The 15,588-nt window shown below is 39.6% G+C and overlaps 1 protein-coding gene across 1 annotated transcript; it reads right to left on the reverse strand.

Annotated features, from left to right (window-relative positions):
• Window positions 1-13,100: 13,100 nt before the first annotated feature.
• LOC104417840 (tyrosine N-monooxygenase) lies at window positions 13,101-14,962 on the reverse strand. Its single transcript, XM_010029049.3, is given in 3 exon segments — window positions 13,101-13,844; window positions 13,998-14,800; window positions 14,803-14,962. Coding segments are annotated over 3 exon segments (1,593 nt in total). The 3' UTR covers window positions 13,101-13,214.
• Between the last annotated feature and the right edge of the window lie 626 nt (window positions 14,963-15,588).

Consider the following 15,588-nt stretch of genomic DNA (forward strand, 5'->3'; position numbering starts at 1 on the left):
GCAGGAAGAGCAATGTGGTGCCTTGGTTCTCCTTTGTTTGGCATAAAACACTTATTCCCCGGTATTGATTCCGCTTATGGCTCATATCTAAGAACAGGTTACCCACTCAGGCTTTGCTACTTTCCCATGGTTGAATTGTGAATGTCTCTTGTGGTTTTTGCAACTCTGTTCCGGACTCTAGAGACCACTTGTTTTTTGAATTCCATATCTCTTATGGACTTGCAACCTTTTGGGCTTCGAGCTGCAACCTCCCGTGGCAAAATAGGTCATGGGTGGAGAATTTATGTTGGGCCATTAACTTCCTTTCTGGTGATGATTTCTACCATGTTATTGTTCGGTTCTCCTTTGCTGCTCTTTGTCATATTATTTGGAAGGCTAGGAACCATTTACTGTTCTGTGGGCAGACTTTGTTTATGGTGGCTTTGAAGCATCATCTTACCAAAGTTGTTAAGGACAAGGCTCTCACTTTTAAACAAGTGGCAGACACTCGAAGGAATAGAAGATTACAAAGAAGTTGGGGACTAGATCCCTCTCTTTTTTCTTTATAGGTGTTTCTTTTAGCTCATTCTTGCTAGAGGGTGGTCGTTCTTGTAGTCCTCCTCTTTCTTTTTTACTCTTAGCACCCTTCCACTCACGGTATTGTTGGCATTGTGAGTGCAAGTTTTTTTCGGTGCCGAGACTTACTTCTTGTAAAGTTCCGTAGGTAAAAGTTTATATAATTCTTATTTTACCAAAAAAAAAAAAAACCTAATAGCTGGCCAAGCAATCTTGACCTTATAAACATGGTAAATATATGACAAAAAAATGGTAAATATAATAATCTATATCTGTACTATAATAATCTAAATATGCAAGTCAAGTGCTCTATTAATTATATCTTTGCATCTATTGTCACATTAGCAAGAAACCTTTCATGATCCTAAATTCCTTTGTTTATCAATCAATTAAACCGACTTAGTATTACAGCATTAAATCATATTTATTCATGGCATGCGATGCAAGTCCTTTCATTCCCTTCCCATCATCCTTAGAAATATACACCAAGCCTTCATTATTTCTCCATCCACTCTTGTGACCTTAAGCCTTCCTTAGTCGTAAATCCTAGCTTCAATCATGGCCTTGAAATGCTTGCTCCTCTTGCTCGCCCTCGCCAACATAGCGGCTACTGGAACTGCAGCTCGCGAAATAAAAGCCCCATCGACCGCTGCAAGCCGGGCCTCGAGTTTGCGGCACGGCTTGAGGCCGTCCAGGCGAGCGGTGGGCTGGTTGACTATTGGAACACACTGGTGGAGCTCAAATAATGCACCAACGAGATCATCTTCTTCTTCCTTCATGGGGAAGACCAGCTTGGGGCCTGGGTGTTGCGGGGCCATTGACATCATCACCCGAAAACTGCTAGCCTAAGATGCTTACTTCGCTTGGTTTTACGGTCGAGGAAGGAAATATACTGCGTGGGTATTGTGACGTGGCAGCGGGGGAGCTCCGGTTGGCTCGTCGACTCCATCTTTAGTCATGGTTGTGGCTTAGATTAGGACGAGGTTGATAGTGTTAAGAGAGGACAAAAGTGTGATTCTGTCTCTTGATAAATAAAGTTAGACTTTGAGAATCTTGTTATATTCTGGGTGTTGCTTTAAGAGCACAATTAAAATTTTGGTATTTTTCTTAATCTATATCTATACTACCTATCTACTACTCATCTTCTTCTATGTTTTCTACTAATTAAAGCAAAAAATCTTATCACCGACCAAAAAATCGGTTAGAGAAATGCATACCACTTATCTACTATTTCAAAATATGATAGTAGCCCACAATGGGCTCCACTTATCGGCTAATTAGTGCCACTTATCCACCAATCCATAGTACAATATCTACTCATAACTGAGGCAAGGGCACATTGCCGCCACTCTCTTACTACATGATTTTTTTTTTTTTGCAAACTCTAAGCTTCAATTTATTGAGTGAAACATATCTCGATTCACCCGCTACTCAATTTGATTCTTCATATTGCCGCCAATCTACATACACATTGTTTTGAACGTGGACATTGAATTAGCATTTTTATGGCACCAAAAGAGCATGGAAGTAACCACGCATGCGCAGAGCGCGTACTCGTGGTCTTATCAATGTAGAGGCAAAATTCCAATGAGGTGTTCAACCTCAAAAAGACAAATAAAACCCTACACTCTGTTAGACAATCCCTAGAAAACGGAATGAAACATGGTGAAAATGTGGAACCCCTGGACAGGTATCAACATGAACCCTTCTTCTCTTGGTCTTGCACTTGAACCCATGTGGGAATCATGAATTTGGCTACAAAGGAAGAACCTATACATCAAAAGGGATCACCACATCTTTTGAAAGTTGTTTGCTTGTCATGAAGCTTTCTCAGATTTCCTTAATTGTTTGTGTGAAAAGAAGTTGTAAATACTATAGTGCAACTTCTAACTTAATCATATAGAATTTTAGGGTCATGTGATCTCCAAAAATGACATATCAGTTGATCCAAAAAAAGTTGAAATGGTGGAATCGCCCTATTAAGGTAAACATAAATGATAAGTTTTCTTGAGTTAGCTAGCTATCATAAGCGATTTGTGGAGGGATTCTCTAACTACTTTATAATTAGGGTAATATGAATACATGGGCTAAATGTGACCCTCAAAAAGTGAGACAATTGGGCGTTTTTGTCACGTCTCAATTCTCCAAGCACGTGCCCATCCCTGCTTGATCAATATAATAGCAACGCCCTAGGACGCATTGCCAACCCATTTGTTTCAATACGCATGTGGAATCATATAAATAATCCTAAGACAATAAAACATTGGGATAGGAAAGTAGGACTAATTTTTCACAAAATACCTTTTTATAAACACCCGAGTCTATCCACAAAGGTTTACAGAAAGGAATTGGCTCCCTACAAAAGAGAATTGTCTACGACTAGTTAGTCGGACATGGTCATCAATTCTTCGGACTTCACCTCACGAACTCCGAGCTCTTGGTCCTTTACTAACACCATCTATAGACCTAAAAATGGTTATTTAATAACCAATGAGATAATGTCTCCGCGATTTCTACTCCCTAAGACCCGATTAGGAAGAAAATATGCCTTAAGGGCTGAATAAGCACAACCATGAGTCAGAGGGCTTACCTTAGCTTTAGTTCCTTCCTGCAAGTCAATCAATTCATAATTACTAACAATCACATCATCTCATCAGACAGATCGATTCATTGATCAATCAACTCAATTAATTACATGTCATCAAAACCATCACACGGTCATTTCGATTAAGCAATTTCAACTCTTAATTTCAGCCCCACGGGCACAACCTAGATTAAGTGGTAATCACGGCCCTACTGGCATATTTTCTATATTTGGTGGTCATCACGGCCCCACCTAGCAATTTTCTAAGTTTAGTGGCATTATGGCCCCCACTTGGCAATTTTTCTAGATTTAGTGGCGTCGCGGCCCCACTTGGCAATTTTTTTTAATATAAAGTGGCATCACGGCCCTACTCAGCAATTTCTTTAATATGAAGTGGCATCACGGCCCCACTCGGCAAATTTCCTAGACATAGTGGCATCACGGTCCCACTTAGTAGTTTTCTTAGGTTTGGTGATATTTAGTGGTATCATGACCCCACTTGGCAATTCTTAAATTTATACCCACACTAATCAATATTTGGGATAAATCCTCATACTCACCAATACACTCAATTGCATAAATTATCAACCAATTGCATAATTAAGCAGTCAATAACACATATCCCCCGTCAATGACCATTCTTTGCCATGACCATAAACATTTACCATAGTACAATCATTCTTGTATCATCACTCATAAGCTTTAGACATGTCACAAACCAACATATCATCAAATATGCACAAACCAATATGCATTGCACCAATAACACCACAAAATCATAATCAGCCCTAACCTGTAGAAAAGGACCACTTGCGCATCTTCAAGTTTAAATCCAGAAATCAAATTAAACGAGTTCAGAAAATTCCCAAATTTGAATATTTCGTAAAAGACACATATATGAACATTTTTCATGAGACACCTTAACCCAGATCCTTTTATATTCGGCCTAGTAAATTGCTCAATCTAGTACAAAATTGTGTCAGTTTTCCAAAAGTCAGTTTTCCGAAATCGGTTTAGTTCAAGATCTAAACCATGTCCATTTGATTTGAAATTTGAATATGTTAAACTTTAAGATATGAAAAATAACTTTTGTGGAGAAACCATTTTGAAATTAGAACCCTAAGAGTTGATAAAAACCCATAAAATCTTTAAAGGTCACCCGTTCCAACGAAAACTAAGGTTCTATATGAAAATGACGGAGCTGATATATCCTTCTTTTGGATCCCTAAAAATCTTGAAAAAAAATATATGTTGTAGCTGAGGATGTCTAAAACATTTCTCAAGAAGACATCAACTTCAAATTCGCAACCCATTTTGATCCACAAAAATGGCATACAACGAGCAAGAGTCTAAAACTCTAAACTGCATAATTTCCACTAGATTCGACTAATCCAACATCAATTGTACAAATCTCACTAATTAAGTTACACTAATCCATTCTAAGGCTAATCTAACCATTCTAGCTTATCACTAATCCATACTTAAGCTAGTCTAAATAACCCTTAAGCATAATTAACTTACTAAGCAGGAATTAGTGAGTGAAACTCACTTGTTTAACAAGCTAGTTGGTGCAAAATGATGGGAACGTCACGGGGTCCTTTCTCTCCAAAGTGGTCCTAGGTTTTGAGGCTCGGAACCCCCTCAAAACGGACCAAATGACACATTTGAAACCCATAAACTTTCTATTATGTTCTTGCTAAAACAGAAGAGAAACAAGCTTGAGTTAAGCGGGGATTGATCGAAGAAGAGTGCATGGGCCAAACCGGGCCATGGCGGGCACTCACGGGGGTCGGAGGTGGGCTGGACAGCTCAGGTTGAGCCTGTTGGACGGCGAGGCAACTGGACGATGCAGCTTGAGACGGAGACGCGCGTGGGGGAGGCGGACGTGTGTGGGCACTCGCGTGACAGCGGGATGGCTTTTCGGCGGCTAAGCTACTGTCCCTGGTGGTTCCTTGGTCTGCTGGTGCAAAAATGGAGAGGAAAAGGAGGAAGATGGCTTGGATGGTGGATGAGGATGAGAGGGAAGAGGATAAGGGAACAAGGGCTCCACCACTTGCTTATCTTCCATAAGCTTGTCCCCTTGACCTCATCCATGGCCAAGTATACTTCGTTGGCTCTCAATGAGCCACCAAGGCTCTCTTTACAACATTGATTTGGTCCAAAATAGGGGAATGGGGCATACAATTTCCATAATTTTGGCTGATGTCCAATTGGACACTTGGTCCTTATTAAGTCAACATCAATTGACTTCAATAAAATCAATTAATCCACCATCGATTATCTTGGCATTTTTTCACCAATTGATCCTACTTGTTTCAAGATTTGCAATTAAAAACTTATCTTCCATAAGCTTGTCCCCTTGACCTCATCCATGGCCAAGTATATTTCGTTGGCTCTCAATGAGCCACCAAGGCTCTCTTTACAACATTGATTTGGTCCAAAATGGCTAGGGGAATGGGGCATACGAATTTCCATAATTTTGGCACCAAATGGACACTTGGTCCTTATTAAATCAACATCAATTGACTTCAATAAAATCAATTAATCCACCATCGATTATCTTGGCATTTTTCCTCACCAATTGATCCTACTTGTTTCCAAGATTTGCAATTAAAAACAATCTCCAGCATTTTCTGGACAAAAACGACCTAGGACGACTTTTTCCCAAAAAATCTTGATTTGTAGAAAAATTTTGTGAGATTGAGTTAATGCTCTTAGAATTTATTATGACATGACACAACCTTCAATTTTTGAAATCATATTCAAATTTGTGGTTAATTTCATTCCAGCGCATTTTTTTTGCATAACCTAGGCTATCGAGTAGCTTGCGGAAATTTTTAGAGCAAATGACCCGTGGTCAATTTTCTTCAAGCCACAATAAACCTATTTGACATATTGGCGACTCTCGGTTGTCGTGAAAATCTCAAGATTTCAAATATGGACACAAGGCACCAAAACGATAGAAAAATCAAACTAGTGCCAATCGATAAGAATTTTGCAATTTAATGGGATCACCCACGTTTAACCACTCATTTCAGTTAAACCAACTTATCTCTGATCTCTAATCAATTTACGTCTGGTGTCGTAATGATCTCGACAGATGAATACGGTTGAGCAACCGATTCCTGGTCGAATCCTCAAGTCTTTTTACCTTAAAATCCTTAATGGCTTCCCTAGATAGTCTAGTTATCTCAAGAGAGATCAGCTCTGAGAACAGCCCTATAGGCGCATCGATGAAATGCCCGATTTATTGAATTGAAAGCAGAGTCGAAAATCTAGGATGTCATAGTTTTGGCTTAGATATATGATTATTTAAACTAGAGAAAAAGGCACATTCTTATGTATAATTAAAACAATTGTAATTATTAAAGAAGTGGATGGAGTCTGATTATGTTTTACAATTATTATTATTATTGTTGTCCCAAAAATTGGGTCCAAACCCCTACCTCCACATCTTAAAGGAGATGTGTAACCAACTAGGCCCATTCAATTTGATGGATGAAGTGGATGAAGCGAGACTTGAGTAGTTACTAAAGAAAGTGATGAAGTGTTTCATTTTTTATGTTTTTATTTATGTTGGATTTGGATTTTGATTATATTAGAAAATATTGCAGGTGATGGTGTATTAGAAATTAATGAAATGGATACCAAATTTGAAAGGGTCCATGAGAATGCTCTACCATGTACTTCATCCATGCTAATTAATACCAAATCCTGACAATTGTTCTCTTGATCATTACTCTTTTCTAATGCTAGAAACATTTGGTTACCTCGAAACTCTCTTTGCATCATGATTTCTTCTCACAAAGATTAATATGTGAAACACATGTTTGTCTTTGCAACATTCGAAGATTTTTTTTTTTTTAAGACTTCTATCGATCATCATAATTGATCTGGTTCCAACCTAGGTATTTGTCATACAATAGTTGTTCAAGTTATGGGAGAAGAGAAAATAGGAATCACTACTGGATAAAAGTTGAACTTATTATTGGGGAAATTAAATCTTATAGAGTGGATATAAAACTAAAGATGTTGTGAAAAGTGATCGATTGAACAATAAAGTAGACAAAAGAATGAAATAAATTAGATACCAGATTTACGTGGTTTGGTCGTAAAAGCTTACGTCCACGGGGAGAGCAGCGACGAATTTCACTATAGATCAAGCAATACATAGAAATTACACACTCAAATAACTCTCCGTGTTTTCCAAGCCCTAATTACACCAAATAACGCACACAGTGTTTAGTTCCGAAATTCTTCAAGAAATAATCTCTCAATCTCACGAAAGAATTACATGCAAATCTTACCTCAAGATTAAATTGGCTACAAACATTAATTCTTCTCGAATGTAATTACATGAACGAAAATCTGCCAAGCACTCACTAGAATAACATTGCTTCAATTGCTCGTATCAACAACAATGCTGACCGCAATATTCATGCAAGCAAGCCACAAATATATATATACTTGTATGTGCACTGCCTCGGTCAAAGAAGAGAGTCACAAGCCAAGTCAAATTAGGAAGTCCAACTTCCTTTAATCGAGTTTATATTCTTTTCCGTTTTATTTATTTATTTCCTCTCTTGGCTGAGGAAGTTGACGAGTGCATCTTTTATCCAAGTCAAAGTTCTGACTTTCCCTTTTTGATTTTCCCTTGCCAATCTCCGCTTGAATGATAGTAATATTTCCTTATCCGCAAGTTAACTAATTTGAGGTCCAAGTTTGTTTAATGAGCTTAAACTTGAGACATATTTTAACAGAAGACTTACTCTAGATTGTTTTTGCAAGCATGAAAGCCTTGTTGGTGACAGTTTTGACCCTATTAATCCCTCCCAAAGAACTCTCATTCTTTGATCACTTCTTTGGATAACAAATACCCCCTTGTTTCTTGGCTGAGGCAAATGTTGGTGATTTTACCCAAACTAGTAAAAGCACCTATTGAACTCGAAAAAAAGATTGTGAGTTTCTTTTCATTTTATTACGACTTTAATTTGTTAACATAATGTCGATTCTTATTTAATTTGTGAATGTGATGTATTCATCAAAAGGAACCTTTAAAAATTAGCTCGTTAAAATTACAAGTGGTTTAATTCAATAGGTCGATTCTAGTTTAAATACAAATGAATTTTGGCAATTAACTTACATAGAAAGATTAGTAGGATATAGGTTGTTTGGGGCCTCGGTCCAGTTTAGATTGCTTCTATGCCCCTTTTCTTTTGCGATGATATTTCCTCTTTTTTTTTTTTTTTTTGGGTCTTCAAATCTAGGTAATCAATAGTGTTTTTAGCCATGATGATCTTTATAGACTTGTCCATTAGTTTTCTCTTTTTCCAATTTTTATTTTATTTGATTTTGGACTGATTTTGTTCAATTCAATTTTTAGCATTTCCTTAATCATAGAAAAAGTTCAAATTTACTAAATGAGGTATCTACTCTACCTTTGGTCTTTGAATTTGGAAATGAAAATTTCACACATATTCACTGATCCATCCACACATGAAAAAGATGGGATGGGTTTTGCAAACCGTTCCAACCATTGTTGGACGTGATGAGCTGAATGATAATGAATACAGTGGTTGAATGCGAAATAAATGCATGAACAAATTAACATGTAACCATGCTTGTATTATTGAATTTTTATCTAATATAAGCTTCCCATGCATAGTAAATGGAAATGACAATGGGTTTTCCTTTCTAGAGTTTTCATCTAAAAAAAAAAGGGAAAAAGCCACCAAAAACCCTAAACTTTATCCAATGTGATAAATTTATCTCGAACTTTTTTTGTGACATCTCAGATTTTCAATCCTGTTTTCTATTGAATAAATCGGGTATTTCATCGACATGTCTATAGGGCTATTCTCAAAACTGATCACTCTCGAGATAATTAGATTATCCAAGGAAGCCATCAAGGAATTTTAATTCAATAGACCTGAGAATTCGACCAGGAATCGGCTTATAGGTCGTGCTCATCTTTAGAGGCCATTACGGCATAGTTGAAAATCGATTTGAGATCAGAGATATATTGGTTCGACTAAGATGTGTGGTTAATCATGAGTGATACTATTAAATTATAAAATTCTTGTCGGCTGGCACTAGACTGATTTTTCTATTATTTTGGTACCCCGTGTATGTATTGAATCCTCGAGATTTTCACGACAACCGAGAGTCGCCAATGTGTCGAGTGGGTTCATTGTGGCTTGAAGAAAATCGACTACAAGTCATTTGCACCAAAATCTCCGAAAACTACCCAGTAGCCTAGGTTACACTAAAAACGCGCCTGAATAAAATTAATCGCGAATTTGAATATGATTTCAAAAATTGAATATTCTGTCATGTCATAATAAATTTTAGGAATATCTACTCAGTCTCAAAAGATTTTTCTGCAACCCGAGACTTTTTTGGAAAAAGTCGTTCTATGGCCGTTTTTGTCCAAAATAAAGCCAATGACCGTTTTTTATTGTGCATTTGGGATGCAAGATGATTCAATTAGTGATGAAAAATACCAATTTGATTATTGACTCGATAATGGAATTTATTGAGGCAAATTTGGATTGATTTATGCATGAATGAGTGTTCAATTGAGGGAAAACCTATGCAAATTCGTATGCCCCTTGCCTAGCCCATTTTAGACCATTTCAAAGGTTGCAAGAAGAGCATGGGTGGCTGATTTGTGGCCATGGAGACCAGCTGTGGCTGAGGTAGAGTCAAGGGGACAATTTTGTGGAGAAACAAGGCCAGTGGCCCCTTGGTTCCCTCTCTCTTTTCCTCTTCCCCGCCTTGCCGTGCGATCACCACTCCTCCTTCCTTGGTGTGCTTTGAAGACTTCAATCTGCAGAGGAACTAGCAAGCCGTTGGAAGCAACCGCGCCACTGCACGCCATCGCTGTCCATCGCCTCGTGCTCTCACTGTTGCTGGCCACGTGTTTCCTCACTGTGCTACCTGTCCGTGCGTCCCAGCCCGTCGTCCGCCTTTGTTCATGCGTCTAGGAGGCTATCCAACACTATGAGTGGCCGTGGAAGCCCATCGAAGTCACCATTCAACCTGCCAAGTGCCCGTGCAGCCTTCGCCGATCCTTGTCGCCCCTTTGAGCATTGGTTTTTCTCTTTTGCAGCTCAAAACATAGGCAAAGTGTAGTGGGTTTCCAGCAGCTTTGTGGCCCGTTTTGAGGTGGTTCTGGGCCTAAAAGCTAGGCTCGCTTTGGAGAGTATCGAGTTTTGTTGCGTCCCCGACATTTTGAACCGTCCGGCTTGCCGAACAAGTGAGTTGAACTCACTAATCCTCGCTTAGTTAGTTAATTATGCTTATGGGTTTATTAGATTAATTAAGCATGTTTAGGTGGATAGATTAGATTAAATTAGTTAATTTAATTATCTGCCAATACATGTTAAGTGGTTAGTTACTATACTTAGCGAGTAGACACGTTCTAATATTTATTGAACGAACTTCAAAATTTTCCAGGTCCGTTTCGACATCCAATTAGGCATTACGGGCCTAGATTGGATTTATTGGCATTTATTTAATATTTTCCATAATTATTGAATTAATTAATTATTTTTCAAAAATTAGGCTGGGATAGCTAGCGACGGAATTTTGCTGGTTATTGTGGTATAGTCTGTTTATTTATTTGAGCTCTATATTGTGTTGAATTGAGTTAATTGTGATTTTAAGATTTAATCCCTAAATTAATTATTTCAGTATTTGATTGGAAATTAATCGAGCGTCGGTTTACAACGCCAAAAATATTTTGGTGGACTATATAAAATTGTGGGAATTGTGGAAGTGAAACTATGGTATTTTGGCTAAAGCCAATCGTGTCCCACACACGGCTATTTTTATTAGGCACGATAAAAATGAGAAATTAACCATATGATTGGAGTGGTATATTATATCAGCCTATGGGCGATATGTTAGCTTTAGGTGAGTAGTATATATCAACCTACAGGCGATATGTCAATTTTGGGTGAGCAGTATACCTAATCTACTAGTTTTGGACGAGCATATATATAGTATACTATGATGGCCTCGGGACTCTAATCTATCATCTTTGGGTGAGCTATACTATCTATTTTCAGCTTTGGGTGAGCAGTTTTGAAATAATAGGACTTATAGATAGTATTGAATGTACCAACTAGGAGAAAGTCGTGATGGCATGTAATCGACCAAGTCGATTAATTGATAGTTTGATCTGATTGTGTGAATTGATGTGGTTTCTATATATATGATATATATATTGACTTGCAGGATGAAACGGAGGCAAAGGTAAGTCCTCCGACATATGTTGTGCTTAGGCAGCCCTTAGGGTATATTGGTTTCTAATTAGGTCTTAGTGGGGTAGAACTTGCTAAGACGTAATCTCACCTCGTTGTGGGACAACATTTTAGGTCTTTAGATGGCAACACCTCCCCCTCGTCTTGTGCATTTTGGTATACCTGAAGAAATCACTAAGATAGGTTATCATATTCCAATACACCCCCACCTTGAAGGATTGGAATATGTGCTGATAAAATCCACCGTTTGGGTTGATGTGGGTGAACCCGAAAAGGTACTCCACAAATATTGATCATGGTATCATCACTATCACGATGGGTGAAGGGAGGGCCCTATGCTAGAATTTGACGTGCCTCGGTATGTTTTGGAAGTTGCATTTGGTAAGGGTACAACAGACCTTGAGGGTGGAGCAAGACACATGTGAAGGATCCAAAGCTCGAAGAGTCAGAGTCTCTGGTATACTTGGCAGACAACTCAAATGGGGATGACGATGTGGAGCGAGGAGTTTAGCGATGAGGAGTAGACGTGGTTGTTAGACCCCCGCCCCTGTTTGTTAAACCTCAAGTATTTGGATAATCAAAGTTTGATTTGGCTTGTATTGTATATGACTAGTTGTGTTATATATATATGTAAGTGTGGTTGGTGTAGTTTGAAATTTTATGGTCCTACTTTCTTATCCTATTGTTTTATTGTTTGGGAATTATTTATATGTTTCCGCATACACATTAAAATGAAAGGATGCGTTCTGAGACATCTCTATTAATCGACCAAGGTGAGGGATGAGCATGTGCTCGGAGGATCGGGGTGTGACATTTTTTGTGACATAAAAAACTTCCAAAATTTGCTAACTGTGATACATTTACCTAAACTCTATGGTAGAAGAGCATCTTCGTCTTTTTTTATTTTAATTTTTTTTTTTTTTCTATTTTTCCTTTTACTTTTTTTTTTTTTTTCTTCTTTTGGCAAAGGGAAGCTGGACTTAAGCAAGGGCAAGCCTCCCCTAAGTCGGGCAAGGATAGCCTTTGCTAGATCCGATGAGGGCATTCCTCGCCAATTTGGCCCAGGTGAGGGTTGCCTCACTTGTGTTGGGCAAGGGTTGCCCTCACCGGATCTGGGGAGGGCTGTCCTTGCCCTACCTAACACAAATGCCCTATAATTTGGGATAAATGTATCAGACAAATATAAGTTTGAGGTTTTTTATGTCAAAAAAAAAAAATTAGAGTAAATGTGTCACTATTAGTAAAGTTTGCATTTTTTTTGTGTTATAAAAAAAGTTCGGGGTAAATTTGTCATATTGGATAAAGTTTAAGAAAACTGTCCATTCTGATTGGTGTCTTCGACATGAACATGCACGACCTAATATGCAGGAGATTATGATTGAAGCGGTGGAACAATCCATCAAACGCAGTCGAAAGGGGCAATTGCAGAGATGATCCAAAACCATGTTTTTCATGTTTAACTTGAAACGACAAAACTTGCGAATTATTGAGTGTCCCTACCTTTCCTTTACCAAGTTCAATGTGAACGAAGTGCACACAAAAATCCTATACTAGCAACAGCTCGAGACAACTTAATAAATAATGACTGTAGGACTTACTCAATTTCAAGAGGTGGAGATTATATTGAAGATAGAGAATTTTACATCACTACATTACAATTTGTCTTGAGCATGAGCCTGTAATTCACACTCGAGATTTCTTATTTGGATGTCCAGTTTCTATCCATTGGACATCCGTTTTTATTACATTAATATCGATTATTCATAAAATATATATGGAAGTACATCACCATGACTTTGTACTTGCATCTATGCAAGATAGAGATGACTTGGCAATCGCAGCTCCGCTTGAGCTACTAGTGGTTCGGCGAGGAATAGGTCATTTCTCGACTCGGCAAGGCTGATGCTCGACAAATTGGAGGGTTTACTCCAACTAAACCCTTGGATTAGCCTGGCGAGGAGCATCACGGTCATTGTTGTCCCAAGTGTGGCACCCATGCACCCGCGCCGGCCAGTGCTGAAAGAAATGAAGCGCAAGTTGGGTTCAGTCAGCACGACTTCCGCTTGGTCACTCGTGATGTGCCGGTCCGGCTTAAACTTGAGGGGTTCCTCCCAAACCTTGGGGTTTCTACCGAGGCCGACCCGGCTCAAAAGGATGTGGCTGCCCTTGGGAATGCGATAGCCGGCGACCACAGTGTCTGACATGGCTACGTGTGGAACGTTGAAGGGCGCGATTGGGTGGAGCCTAAAGGCTTCCCGTGCACATGCTTTGATGTAGTTGAGCCGGGGGATATCGGATTCTTGGACTAACCTCTCCTTGCCCACAACTCTATCTAATTCTTCTGTGGCTTTGTTAAGGAGTTCAGGCTGATTTATCATCTCTGCCATTGCCCACTCGACTGCGTTTGATGGATTGTCCACCGCTTCAATCATAATCTCCTGCATATTAGGTCATGCATGTTTATGTTAGAATTTAAACTATTTAGACCACTGTAGGTCCGTGGCCTGCAGATATGGAGACACCAATCAGGTTGTATAGTTTTTTTAGTTTATATTTGATCGAACACTCTAGGAAGAGGGATATAACTTTACCATGGTCTGCGCTCGAACTTCTTCTGGCGTCAGCAATGGCATCCCTTGTGGGTCTTTAAGCATAATCAGAACATCTAACAAGTCTTGAGGCTCTTTTTCATTACACTCCGAACTCAAATCGTCCCTCCATCGTTTGATCCTCTCACTTATTATGGGTTCATGCAACCTCCTAAGAGTCCTCTCACTCTCTTTTACTTCCTTCTCATGCCCATCAAGGTCAAGCCCCACTGAGAATGGAAAGTAATCAGAAACACAAAATGCATAGAGATAGTGCAGTGCATGGAAGATTGCATCGACATGTTGTTCTTCATCAATGGTTGGTCCTCCATCTTGCCTTCCCTTGCCAAAGTATCTCTTGTTGAACATCAGCCTTCTTGTCACATTCCCTGTATAGTGCCTCGTAGTGCTTCTCAAGTTCACTTGATGACCTGATGTTTTGCATAGGTTAAAGACATACTTCATTAGGTTATCGGCTTCCTCTGCTCTCTTGTCGTGGAGCCACTTGTGCCGAGCTGGGCATACTACCTCCGACACCAAGACCCGCCTCATCTTCTTCCATTGCTCCCCATAGGGCGAGAGGGCTGTCGTCAAGTAGCTGCTGCTGAGTGTGCCGGACGCCATCGTAACTGGCCTCGAGGCGAACAAGGAGTCCTGCTTCCTGAGGAATTCTTGGGCGATTGTTGGACAAGTCACGGGAATGACGTGCGTGCTCCCTAGGCGGATGCACGCTATATCGGTGTTCATCTCCTTCATCAGCCGATGGATCCACCGGAACACGGGTTTGTTGCGAAGCATGCCGGGGCACAACCGACCACTGGCGACGGGGTGGGGCCCGGAGGGAGTGGGAGTCGATTATGTTTGTTTCTGATAGTTTTCCGACAAAGCTGCCGTTTCACGATATTACATAAAGCAACGAGTGCCAAGAGAAGTAGGGCATTAATGGTGGAGGGGGTGGTGGAGCTCATTGTGGCGGCAGCAGCCGGAGCGTTTGTCTATGGCTATTGCTACACGATATATCTTTGGCTGTGGAGGTTTTCGACCACCAGGGTTTTGCTATGAAGAAGTAAAAGGGAGAGGTCGTGGTGAAGTGAACATGCACGCAGGACGCCTTTAAATAGAAGCGGAGGCCAACAAGTGTTCGGAACGAGTGTTTGCATTCATTCTACTGACAGTGTGTTTTGTGTGTTCGAGAAAAACGTGCATGGTGCGGATCTCCTGTTCTAGGAATCCCACTTTCAGACGCCGAAGGATCAGCAACCGATTAGAGCGTACAGGTTAGGTCAAAGTCCTCACCACCTAGAAAAAGCTAAACTTCATAAGCATTTTTATAACATATCACATTTTTTTTTTTTTGCTAATTAAATGGAGCCTAGATGATCAACAACAAAATAGTGTATATTAATTCATAATTAACACCACCCCGAAAAGCTTAACTTCTCCGTATTGCCCTTACATCATGTGAAAATTTACACATACATTGACCAAAATCCCAACCCAATTATTCTCTTTTCTCCCTCTCCACCTTGTAGCCCCTCTTCAGCAGCTAGCCATCTCCCCCGTCGCTCTCCTTTGAGATGATCCTTGGCCAAGA

The sequence above is a fragment of the Eucalyptus grandis genome, chromosome 8 (assembly GCF_016545825.1).
Source record: "Eucalyptus grandis isolate ANBG69807.140 chromosome 8, ASM1654582v1, whole genome shotgun sequence".
In the NCBI taxonomy this organism is placed as follows: Eukaryota; Viridiplantae; Streptophyta; class Magnoliopsida; order Myrtales; family Myrtaceae; genus Eucalyptus; species Eucalyptus grandis.